This window comes from Oncorhynchus keta, chromosome 5 (assembly GCF_023373465.1).
Source record: "Oncorhynchus keta strain PuntledgeMale-10-30-2019 chromosome 5, Oket_V2, whole genome shotgun sequence".
Taxonomy (NCBI): domain Eukaryota; kingdom Metazoa; phylum Chordata; class Actinopteri; order Salmoniformes; family Salmonidae; genus Oncorhynchus; species Oncorhynchus keta.
This window is the reverse complement of record NC_068425.1, coordinates 29099985-29112261: the sequence shown is the minus strand read 5'-3', so window position 1 is coordinate 29112261 and position 12277 is coordinate 29099985. Positions and strand designations below refer to the sequence as shown.

At 44.1% G+C, this 12277-nt stretch overlaps 1 protein-coding gene across 1 annotated transcript in view; it reads left to right on the top strand.

The window, feature by feature from the left end:
• spag9a (sperm associated antigen 9a) overlaps positions 1–12277 on the top strand; it is a 66133-nt gene that overhangs the window by 17641 nt on the left and 36215 nt on the right. Inside the window, exon 3 of the mRNA XM_052520015.1 lies at positions 10935–11005. Coding sequence (XP_052375975.1) covers positions 10935–11005 — 71 coding nt within the window. The remainder of the gene's footprint in view (positions 1–10934; positions 11006–12277) is intronic.

Genomic DNA, 12277 nt, shown 5'->3' with positions numbered 1-12277 from the left:
CCGTGGTTACTTTGCAGGACAGTGGTACACTAGAATGCTGTTTAGACATGGTGTGTATCTGCTGCAGGGTTGTGGTCAATTCCATTTAAATTCCAGTCAATTCTGGAAGTACACTGAAATTACAATTATCTTCAATGCTTTTCAGTTAGGAAAATTGGAATTTGGTTTACTTTCTGAATTGCCTGGAATTAAAATGGAATTGACCCCAACCCTGATCATCTGCAGACACAACTCTTGGTTTCTTTGACAATGCCGTTCATTGTCTTTTGTCAAAAAGAAACAGAATATTGCGTAGATGCAGTTCTTCCTCTCACCCAGTCCACCCAACAGAGTGAGCCAACGTTCTAAACACACTAACTCGGTCTACATCCTACCCACTCTCACCACTCCTCAGAGAAGGACCACATAGCTGTCCTGCGGATGCCTGTTGGGCAGGCAGAGAGAAAGGCCCCTCATAGCTGGCCACAGTCACTGTGGTTCGTATGAATGGCTGGGAAGTATTTCCACCACAATGTGCATGTTAATGTAATACACTGCACTGATGCTTAAAAACCGTGATGAATCAATCCATCCATATGTGGGAACAGTTAGACACCAGGCTAGACATGTACAGTATACATGGTATATGGGTGCAGTTGTATAGCACATGCAGTATATGGCTCTGGCTAATTAGCCCTAAGACAGGGAGACCTACCTACCTAACTAACTAACTAATCTGGAGTCAGAACAATCTGTCCTCCTCTATGTGATGTGGAGTAGTGGTCCCTCATTCAGGAGATGTGTAATGGCTTGATATAATATCAATAACACCACAGTGAGATGATGTTAATTAGGGAGATGGGGATGGGGCCCTTATCCTGTAATCTACAGTCAGATAGAATGAACTCATTGGTCCCTGCTATGCTGATCAACGGGAATTCATCCACCAAAGAGGAACTGATCATACTGTAATGAAGACCCATGAATAACGACACGCTGCACCCACTACTGGATTGCACTGCCGGTCCGATGACATCATCATAAATGGCCCACCACCACAGCCTTGTGTGACATGCGTTCCTAGTGCCAGTCGGCTACATCATGGAAATGGTACTGTTGACCTTGTTGTAGTGGTGCCATGTTCCCATATTATATCATTCTCCCAGTACGCAATTATCTGACTTTCTAGATTATTCTAGGGTTATCCCTGTACCAGAACATCACCATGAAAACCTCTAGCCTCTTCAACTCTGTTTCATCTAGACACAGAGTGGAGATGCTCTGTTTCATCTAGACACAGTGGAGATGCTCTGTTTCATCTAGACACAGTGGAGATGCTCTGTTTCATCTGAGAGTGGAGATGCTGTTTCATCTAGACACAGTGGAGATGCTCTGTTTCATCTAGACACAGTGTGGAGATGCTCTGTTTCATCTAGACACAGAGTGGAGATGTGTTTCATCTAGACAGAGTGGAGATGCTGTTTCTGTTTCACAGTTGAGATCTCCTGGAGATGCTCTGTTTCATCTAGACAGAGTGGAGATGCTCTGTTTCATCTAGACACACAGTGGAGATGCTCTGTTTCATCTAGACACAGAGTGGAGATGCTCTGTTTCATCTAGACACAGAGTGGAGATGCTCTGTTTCATCTAGACACAGAGTGGAGATGCTCTGTTTCATCTAGACACAGAGTGGAGATGCTCTGTTTCATCTAGACACAGTGAGATGCTCTGTTTCATCTAGACACAGTGGAGATGCTCTGTTTCATCTAGACACAGTGGAGATGCTCTGTTTCATCTAGACACAGTGGAGATGCTCTGTTTCATCTAGACACAGAGTGGAGATGCTCTGTTTCATCTAGACACAGTGGAGATGCTCTGTTTCATCTAGACACAGAGTGGAGATGCTCTGTTTCATCTAGACACAGTGGAGATGCTCTGTTTCATCTAGAGTGGAGATGCTCTGTTTCATCTAGACACAGAGTGGAGATGCTCTGTTTCATCTAGACACAGAGTGGAGATGCTCTGTTTCATCTAGACACACAGTTGAGATGCTCTGTTTGATCTAGACACAGAGTGGAGATGCTCTGTTTCATCTAGACACAGTGGAGATGCTCTGTTTCATTTAGACACAGAGTGGAGATGCTCTGTTTCATCTAGTTTTCATCAGAGTGGAGAGCTCTGTTTCACACAGAGTGGAGATGCTCTGTTTCATCTAGACACAGATGCTCTGTTTCATCTAGACACAGTGGAGATGCTCTGTTTCATCTCTGTGGAGATGCTCTTCATCTAGACACAGAGTGGAGATGCTCTGTTTCATCTAGACACAGTGGAGATGCTCTGTTTCATCTGGAGATGCTCTGTTTCATCTAGACACAGTGGAGATGCTCTGTTTCATCTAGACACAGAGTGGAGATGCTCTGTTTCATCTAGACACAGTGGAGATGCTCTGTTTCATCTAGACACAGAGTGGAGATGCTCTGTTTCATCTAGACACAGAGTGGAGATGCTCTGTTTCATCTAGACACAGAGTGGAGATGCTCTGTTTCATCTAGACACAGAGTGGAGATGCTCTGTTTCATCTAGACACAGTGGAGATGCTCTGTTTCATCTAGACACAGAGTGGAGATGCTCTGTTTCATCTGCTCTGTTTCATCTAGACACAGAGTGGAGATGCTCTGTTTCATCTAGACACAGTGGAGATGCTCTGTTTCATCTAGTGTTGGAGATGCTCTGTTTCATCTAGACACATGCTCTGTTTCATCTAGACACAGAGTGGAGATGCTCTGTTTCATCTAGACACAGTGGAGATGCTCTGTTTCATCTAGACACAGTGGAGATGCTCTGTTTCATCTAGACACAGAGTGGAGATGCTCTGTTTCATCTAGACACAGTGGAGATGCTCTGTTTCATCTAGACACAGAGTGGAGATGCTCTGTTTCATCTAGACACAGTGGAGATGCTCTGTTTCATCTAGACACAGTGGAGATGCTCTGTTTCATCTAGACACAGAGTGGAGATGCTCTGTTTCATCTAGACACAGTGGAGATGCTCTGTTTCATCTAGACACAGAGTGGAGATGCTCTGTTTCATCTAGACACAGTGGAGATGCTCTGTTTCATCTAGACACATTGGAGATGCTCTGTTTCATCTAGACACAGAGTGGAGATGCTCTGTTTCATCTAGACATCTGTTTCATCAGTGGAGATGCTCTGTTTCATCTAGACACACTTGGAGATGCTCTGTTTCATCTAGACACAGAGTGGAGATGCTCTGTTTCATCTAGTGGAGATGCTCTGTTTCATCTAGACACAGAGTGGAGATGCTCTGTTTCATCTAGACACAGAGTGGAGATGCTCTGTTTCATCTAGACTGAGATGCTCTGTTTCATCTAGACACAGTGGAGATGCTCTGTTTCATCTAGACACAGTGGAGATGCTCTGTTTCATCTAGACACAGTGGAGATGCTCTGTTTCATCTTGGAGATGTTTCATCTAGACACAGAGTGGAGATGCTCTGTTTCATCTAGACACTTGGAGATGCTCTGTTTCATCTAGACACAGAGTGGAGATGCTCTGTTTCATCTTTTGGTTTCATCTAGACACAGAGTGGAGATGCTCTGTTTCATCTAGACACAGAGTGGAGATGTCTGTTTCATCTAGAAACACAGTGGAGATGCTCTGTTTCATCTCTAGATGCTCTGTTTCATCTAGACACAGAGTGGAGATGCTCTGTTTCATCTAGACACAGAGTGGAGATGCTCTGTTTCATCTAGACACAGAGTGGAGATGCTCTGTTTCATCTAGACACTGTTTCATCTAGTGGAGATGCTCTGTTTCATCTAGACACAGAGTGGAGATGCTCTGTTTCATCTAGACACAGAGTGGAGATGCTCTGTTTCATCTAGACACAGAGTGGAGATGCTCTGTTTCATCTCTGGAGATGCTCTGTTTCATCACAGAGTGGAGATGCTCTGTTTCATCTAGACACAGAGTGGAGATGCTCTGTTTCATCTAGATGCTCTGTTTCACAGAGTGGAGATGCTCTGTTTCATCTAGACACAGAGTGGAGATGCTCTGTTTCATCTAGACACAGAGTGGAGATGCTCTGTTTCATCTAGACACAGAGTGGAGATGCTCTGTTTCATCTAGACACAGAGTGGAGATGCTCTGTTTCATCTAGACACAGAGTGGAGATGCTCTGTTTCATCTAGACACAGAGTGGAGATGCTCTGTTTCATCTAGACACAGAGTGGAGATGCTCTGTTTCATCTAGACACAGAGTGGAGATGCTCTGTTTCATCTAGACACAGAGTGGAGATGCTCTGTTTCATCTAGACACAGAGTGGAGATGCTCTGTTTCATCTAGACACAGAGTGGAGATGCTCTGTTTCATCTAGACACAGAGTGGAGATGCTCTGTTTCATCTAGACACAGAGTGGAGATGCTCTGTTTCATCTAGACACAGAGTGGAGATGCTCTGTTTCATCTAGACACAGAGTGGAGATGCTCTGTTTCATCTAGACACAGAGTGGAGATGCTCTGTTTCATCTAGACACAGAGTGGAGATGCTCTGTTTCATCTAGACACAGAGTGGAGATGCTCTGTTTCATCTAGACACAGAGTGGAGATGCTCTGTTTCATCTAGATGCTCTGTTTCATCAGAGTGGAGATGCTCTGTTTCATCTAGACACAGAGTGGAGATGCTCTGTTTCATCTAGACACAGAGTGGAGATGCTCTGTTTCATCTAGACACAGAGTGGAGATGCTCTGTTTCATCTAGACACAGAGTGGAGATGCTCTGTTTCATCTAGACACAGAGTGGAGATGCTCTGTTTCATCTAGACACAGAGTGGAGATGCTCTGTTTCATCTAGACACAGAGTGGAGATGCTCTGTTTCATCTAGACACAGAGTGGAGATGCTCTGTTTCATCTAGACACAGAGTGGAGATGCTCTGTTTCATCTAGACACAGAGTGGAGATGCTCTGTTTCATCTAGACACAGAGTGGAGATGCTCTGTTTCATCTAGACACAGAGTGGAGATGCTCTGTTTCATCTAGACACAGAGTGGAGATGCTCTGTTTCATCTAGACACAGAGTGGAGATGCTCTGTTTCATCTAGACACAGAGTGGAGATGCTCTGTTTCATCTAGACACAGAGTGGAGATGCTCTGTTTCATCTAGACACAGAGTGGAGATGCTCTGTTTCATCTAGACACAGAGTGGAGATGCTCTGTTTCATCTAGACACAGAGTGGAGATGCTCTGTTTCATCTAGACACAGAGTGGAGATGCTCTGTTTCATCTAGACACAGAGTGGAGATGCTCTGTTTCATCTAGACACAGAGTGGAGATGCTCTGTTTCATCTCTAGATGCTCTGTTTCACAGAGTGGAGATGCTCTGTTTCATCTAGACACAGAGTGGAGATGCTCTGTTTCATCTAGACACAGAGTGGAGATGCTCTGTTTCATCTAGACACAGAGTGGAGATGCTCTGTTTCATCTAGACACAGAGTGGAGATGCTCTGTTTCATCTAGACACAGAGTGGAGATGCTCTGTTTCATCTAGACACAGAGTGGAGATGCTCTGTTTCATCTAGACACAGAGTGGAGATGCTCTGTTTCATCTAGACACAGAGTGGAGATGCTCTGTTTCATCTAGACACAGAGTGGAGATGCTCTGTTTCATCTAGACACAGAGTGGAGATGCTCTGTTTCATCTAGACACAGAGTGGAGATGCTCTGTTTCATCTAGACACAGAGTGGAGATGCTCTGTTTCATCTAGACACAGAGTGGAGATGCTCTGTTTCATCTAGACACAGAGTGGAGATGCTCTGTTTCATCTAGACACAGAGTGGAGATGCTCTGTTTCATCTAGACACAGAGTGGAGATGCTCTGTTTCATCTAGACACAGAGTGGAGATGCTCTGTTTCATCTAGACACAGAGTGGAGATGCTCTGTTTCATCTAGACACAGAGTGGAGATGCTCTGTTTCATCTAGACACAGAGTGGAGATGCTCTGTTTCATCTAGACACAGAGTGGAGATGCTCTGTTTCATCTAGACACAGAGTGGAGATGCTCTGTTTCATCTAGACACAGAGTGGAGATGCTCTGTTTCATCTAGACACAGAGTGGAGATGCTCTGTTTCATCTAGACACAGAGTGGAGATGCTCTGTTTCATCTAGACACAGAGTGGAGATGCTCTGTTTCATCTAGACACAGAGTGGAGATGCTCTGTTTCATCTAGACACAGAGTGGAGATGCTCTGTTTCATCTAGACACAGAGTGGAGATGCTCTGTTTCATCTAGACACAGAGTGGAGATGCTCTGTTTCATCTAGACACAGAGTGGAGATGCTCTGTTTCATCTAGACACAGAGTGGAGATGCTCTGTTTCATCTAGACACAGAGTGGAGATGCTCTGTTTCATCTAGACACAGAGTGGAGATGCTCTGTTTCATCTAGACACAGAGTGGAGATGCTCTGTTTCATCTAGACACAGAGTGGAGATGCTCTGTTTCATCTAGACACAGAGTGGAGATGCTCTGTTTCATCTAGACACAGAGTGGAGATGCTCTGTTTCATCTAGACACAGAGTGGAGATGCTCTGTTTCATCTAGACACAGAGTGGAGATGCTCTGTTTCATCTAGACACAGAGTGGAGATGCTCTGTTTCATCTAGCTCTGTTTCATCTAGACACAGAGTGGAGATGCTCTGTTTCATCTAGACACAGAGTGGAGATGCTCTGTTTCATCTAGACACAGAGTGGAGATGCTCTGTTTCATCTAGACACAGAGTGGAGATGCAGAGTGGAGATGCTCTGTTTCATCTAGACACAGAGTGGAGATGCTCTGTTTCATCTAGACACAGAGTGGAGATGCTCTGTTTCATCTAGACACAGTGGAGATGCTCTGTTTCATCTAGACACAGAGTGGAGATGCTCTGTTTCATCTAGACACACAGTGGAGATGCTCTGTTTCATCTAGACACAGTGGAGATGCTCTGTTTCATCTAGACACAGTGGAGATGCTCTGTTTCATCTAGACACAGAGTGGAGATGCTCTGTTTCATCTAGACACAGAGTGGAGATGCTCTGTTTCATCTAGACACAGAGTGGAGATGCTCTGTTTCATCTAGACACAGAGTGGAGATGCTCTGTTTCATCTAGACACAGAGTGGAGATGCTCTGTTTCATCTAGACACACAGAGTGGAGATGCTCTGTTTCATCTAGACACAGAGTGGAGATGCTCTGTTTCATCTAGACACAGAGTGGAGATGCTCTGTTTCATCTAGACACAGTGGAGATGCTCTGAGATGGAGATGCTCTGTTTCATCTAGACACAGAGTGGAGATGCTCTGTTTCATCTAGACACAGAGTGGAGATGCTCTGTTTCATCTAGACACAGAGTGGAGATGCTCTGTTTCATCTAGACACAGAGTGGAGATGCTCTGTTTCATCTAGACACAGAGTGGAGATGCTCTGTTTCATCTAGACACAGAGTGGAGATGCTCTGTTTCATCTAGACACAGAGTGGAGATGCTCTGTTTCATCTAGACACAGAGTGGAGATGCTCTGTTTCATCTAGACACAGAGTGGAGATGCTCTGTTTCATCTAGACACAGAGTGGAGATGCTCTGTTTCATCTAGACACAGAGTGGAGATGCTCTGTTTCATCTAGACACAGAGTGGAGATGCTCTGTTTCATCTAGACACAGAGTGGAGATGCTCTGTTTCATCTAGACACAGAGTGGAGATGCTCTGTTTCATCTAGACACAGAGTGGAGATGCTCTGTTTCATCTAGACACAGAGTGGAGATGCTCTGTTTCATCTAGACACAGAGTGGAGATGCTCTGTTTCATCTAGACACAGAGTGGAGATGCTCTGTTTCATCTAGACACAGAGTGGAGATGCTCTGTTTCATCTAGACACAGAGTGGAGATGCTCTGTTTCATCTAGACACAGAGTGGAGATGCTCTGTTTCATCTAGACACAGAGTGGAGATGCTCTGTTTCATCTAGACACAGTGGAGATGCTCTGTTTCATCTAGACACAGAGTGGAGATGCTCTGTTTCATCTAGACACAGAGTGGAGATGCTCTGTTTCATCTAGACACAGAGTGGAGAGATCTAGACACTGGAGATGCTCTGTTTCATCTAGACACAGATGCTCTGTTTCATCTGGAGATGCTCTGTTTCATCTAGACACAGAGTGGAGATGCTCTGTTTCATCTAGACACAGAGTGGAGATGCTCTGTTTCATCTAGACACAGAGTGGAGATGCTCTGTTTCATCTAGACACAGAGTGGAGATGCTCTGTTTCATCTAGACACAGAGTGGAGATGCTCTGTTTCATCTAGACACAGAGTGGAGATGCTCTGTTTCATCTAGACACAGAGTGGAGATGCTCTGTTTCATCTAGACACAGAGTGGAGATGCTCTGTTTCATCTAGACACAGAGTGGAGATGCTCTGTTTTTAGACACAGAGTGGAGATCATCTAGACACAGAGTGGAGATGCTCTGTTTCATCTAGACACAGATGCTCTGTTTCATCTAGACACAGAGTGGAGATGCTCTGTTTCATCTAGACACAGAGTGGAGATGCTCTGTTTCATCTAGACACAGAGTGGAGATGCTCTGTTTCATCTAGACACAGAGTGGAGATGCTCTGTTTCATCTAGACACAGAGTGGAGATGCTCTGTTTCATCTAGACACAGAGTGGAGATGCTCTGTTTCATCTAGACACAGAGTGGAGATGCTCTGTTTCATCTAGACACAGAGTGGAGATGCTCTGTTTCATCTAGACACAGAGTGGAGATGCTCTGTTTCATCTAGACACAGAGTGGAGATGCTCTGTTTCATCTAGACACAGAGTGGAGATGCTCTGTTTCATCTAGACACAGAGACACAGAGATGGAGATGCTCTGTTTCATCTAGACACAGAGTGGAGATGCTCTGTTTCATCTAGACACAGAGTGGAGATGCTCTGTTTCATCTAGACACAGAGTGGAGATGCTCTGTTTCATCTGGAGATGCTCTGTTTCATCTAGACACAGAGTGGAGATGCTCTGTTTCATCTCACAGAGGAGATGCTCTGTTTATCTAGACACAGAGTGGACACTAGACACAGAGTGGAGATGCTCTGTTTCATCTAGTGGAGATGCTCTGTTCTCAGAGTGGAGATGCTCTGTCTAGACACAGAGTGGAGATGCTCTGTTTCATCTAGACACAGAGTGGAGATGCTCTGTTTCATCTAGACACAGAGTGGAGATGCTCTGTTTCATCTAGACACAGAGTGGAGATGCTCTGTTTCATCTAGACACAGTGGAGATGCTCTGTTTCATCTAGACACAGAGTGGAGATGCTCTGTTTCATCTAGACACAGAGTGGAGATGCTCTGTTTCATCTAGACACAGAGTGGAGATGCTCTGTTTCATCTAGACACAGAGTGGAGATGCTCTGTTTCATCTAGACACAGAGTGGAGATGCTCTGTTTCATCTAGACACAGAGTGGAGATGCTCTGTTTCATCTAGACACAGAGTGGAGATGCTCTGTTTGATCTAGACACAGAGTGGAGATGCTCTGTTTCATCTAGACACAGAGATGGAGACACAGAGTGGAGAGTGCTCTGTTTCATCTAGACACAGAGTGGAGATGCTCTGGAGATGCTCTGTTTCATCTAGACACAGAGTGGAGATGCTCTGTTTCATCTAGACACAGAGTGGAGATGCTCTGTTTCATCTAGACACAGTGGAGATGCTCTGTTTCATCTAGACACAGAGTGGAGATGCTCTGTTTCATCTAGACACAGAGTGGAGATGCTCTGTTTGATCAGTATACATCAACAGCACATATCAATTCATCACATGAAGTTATTATTTTCCTTTCACATCAGGAACAGACACAGATTCCCTCTAGAATAGTCATGGCATTTTCAATTCAAACTTTACCATAACCTCACAGCAGTATTTTCAATTCAAACATTATCCCAGTGTCCCAGCAGCGTTTGAAGAGTGTTAATGCCAGTGTAATTGATAGTATCCCTGTGCTGTTCTCCGGCTGTTGTGCTGCTCTACGCCAGGTTTAGGCTAAACCAGACAGACTAATGGGAGGATTAGGGGTTTTTGTCACCTCTTAAATCGGGCCTATTTAAAATCATTTGAGGGAGATCACTTCCTCTGTGCTGTGAGTTCCCCGCCCCATTGGCGTCACACAACAGTCTAGTGTCTGATATCTTATTACCGTTGAACCGAGGACACCTTGTGGCAGATCATTGTCATTACAGGGAGTAGAGTATAGCTTGTCCCACATCTTTCCTTGTTGTGCTGCTTTCAATAGATGTTGATAATGTGGGCAGGCTGTAGTGGCTATAACAGCGTTGATAACAGACACAGTCGTCTCTCTGGAAACACAAGAATATGAAAGTATTTTATCTCAGTTCAAAGCAGTTCCATTTGTGAGGTCATTGAAGCTTTACCTTTTGTCACAATATGGTGTTACTAATGACTCATTGGTTAGCCTCTGTGTCTGTGTGTTTCCTTATAAGAACAGCTACTCATTTAACAGCTGACTAGACTGGCGTTGGAAAAGACTAACTGACTGACTGTCCTGTCTGTCTGAAAAACGGATCATCTGACTGACTGTCTGTCTGACAAATTGATCATCTGACTGACTGACTGACTGTCTGACAAACTGATAATCTGACTGACTGACTGTTTTGTCTGTCTGACAAACTGATAATCTGACTGACTGACTGTCTGACAAACTGATCATCTGACTGACTGACTGTCTGACAAACTGATAATCTGACAGACTGTGTCTGACAAATTAATAATCTGACTGACTGACTGTCTGACAAACTGATAATCTGACTGACTGACTGTCTGTCTGACAAACTGATAATCTGACTGACTGACTGTCTGACTGATATTCTTTCTTCTCTTCTCCTTCAGTCGGCAGGATGGAAGAGCGAGAGTCTGAGCTGAAGAAGGAGTTCAACTCACTCCATCAAAGACACACAGAGGTAAAGAGAGAGAGAGAGAGAGAGAGAGAGAGAGAGAGAGAGAGAGAGAGAGAGAGAGAGAGAGAGAGAGAGAGAGAGAGAGAGAGAGAGAAAAGGGAGAAAATAGGGAACTCTTCCTATCTGTATTGTTTTCCTAAGAGTAAGATTTTAAGTACCAAAAGTAAAACTAACCTGTCTGTTCTGTCCATTACAGATGATCCATAACTACATGGAGCATGTAGAACTAACCTGTCTGTTCTGTCCATTACAGATGATCCATAACTACATGGAGCATGTAGAACTAACCTGTCTGTTCTGTCCATTACAGATGATCCATAACTACATGGAGCATGTAGAACTAACCTGTCTGTTCTGTCCATTACAGATGATCCATAACTACATGGAGCATGTAGAACTAACCTGTCTGTTCTGTCCATTACAGATGATCCATAACTACATGGAGCATGTAGAACTAACCTGTCTGTTCTGTCCATTACAGATGATCCATAACTACATGGAGCATGTAGAACTAACCTGTCTGTTCTGTCCATTACAGATGATCCATAACTACATGGAGCATGTAGAACTAACCTGTCTGTTCTGTCCATTACAGATGATCCATAACTACATGGAGCATGTAGAACTAACCTGTCTGTTCTGTCCATTACAGATGATCCATAACTACATGGAGCATGTAGAACTAACCTGTCTGTTCTGTCCATTACAGATGATCCATAACTACATGGAGCATGTAGAACTAACCTGTCTGTTCTGTCCATTACAGATGATCCATAACTACATGGAGCATGTAGAACTAACCTGTCTGTTCTGTCCATTACATATGATCCATAACTACATGGAGCATGTAGAACTAACCTGTCTGTTCTGTCCATTACAGATGATACATAACTACATGGAGCATGTAGAACTAACCTGTCTGTTCTGTCCATTACAGATGATCCATAACTACATGGAGCATGTAGAACTAACCTGTCTGTTCTGTCCATTACAGATGATCCATAACTACATGGAGCATGTAGAACTAACCTGTCTGTTCTGTCCATTACAGATGATCCATAACTACACGGAGCATGTAGAACTAACCTGTCTGTTCTGTCCATTACAGATGATACATAACTACACGGAGCATGTAGAACTAACCTGTCTGTTCTGTCCATTACAGATGATCCATAACTACACAGAGCATGTAGAACTAACCTGTCTGTTCTGTCCATTACAGATGATACATAACTACACGGAGTATGTATAACTAACCTGTCTGTTCTGTCCATT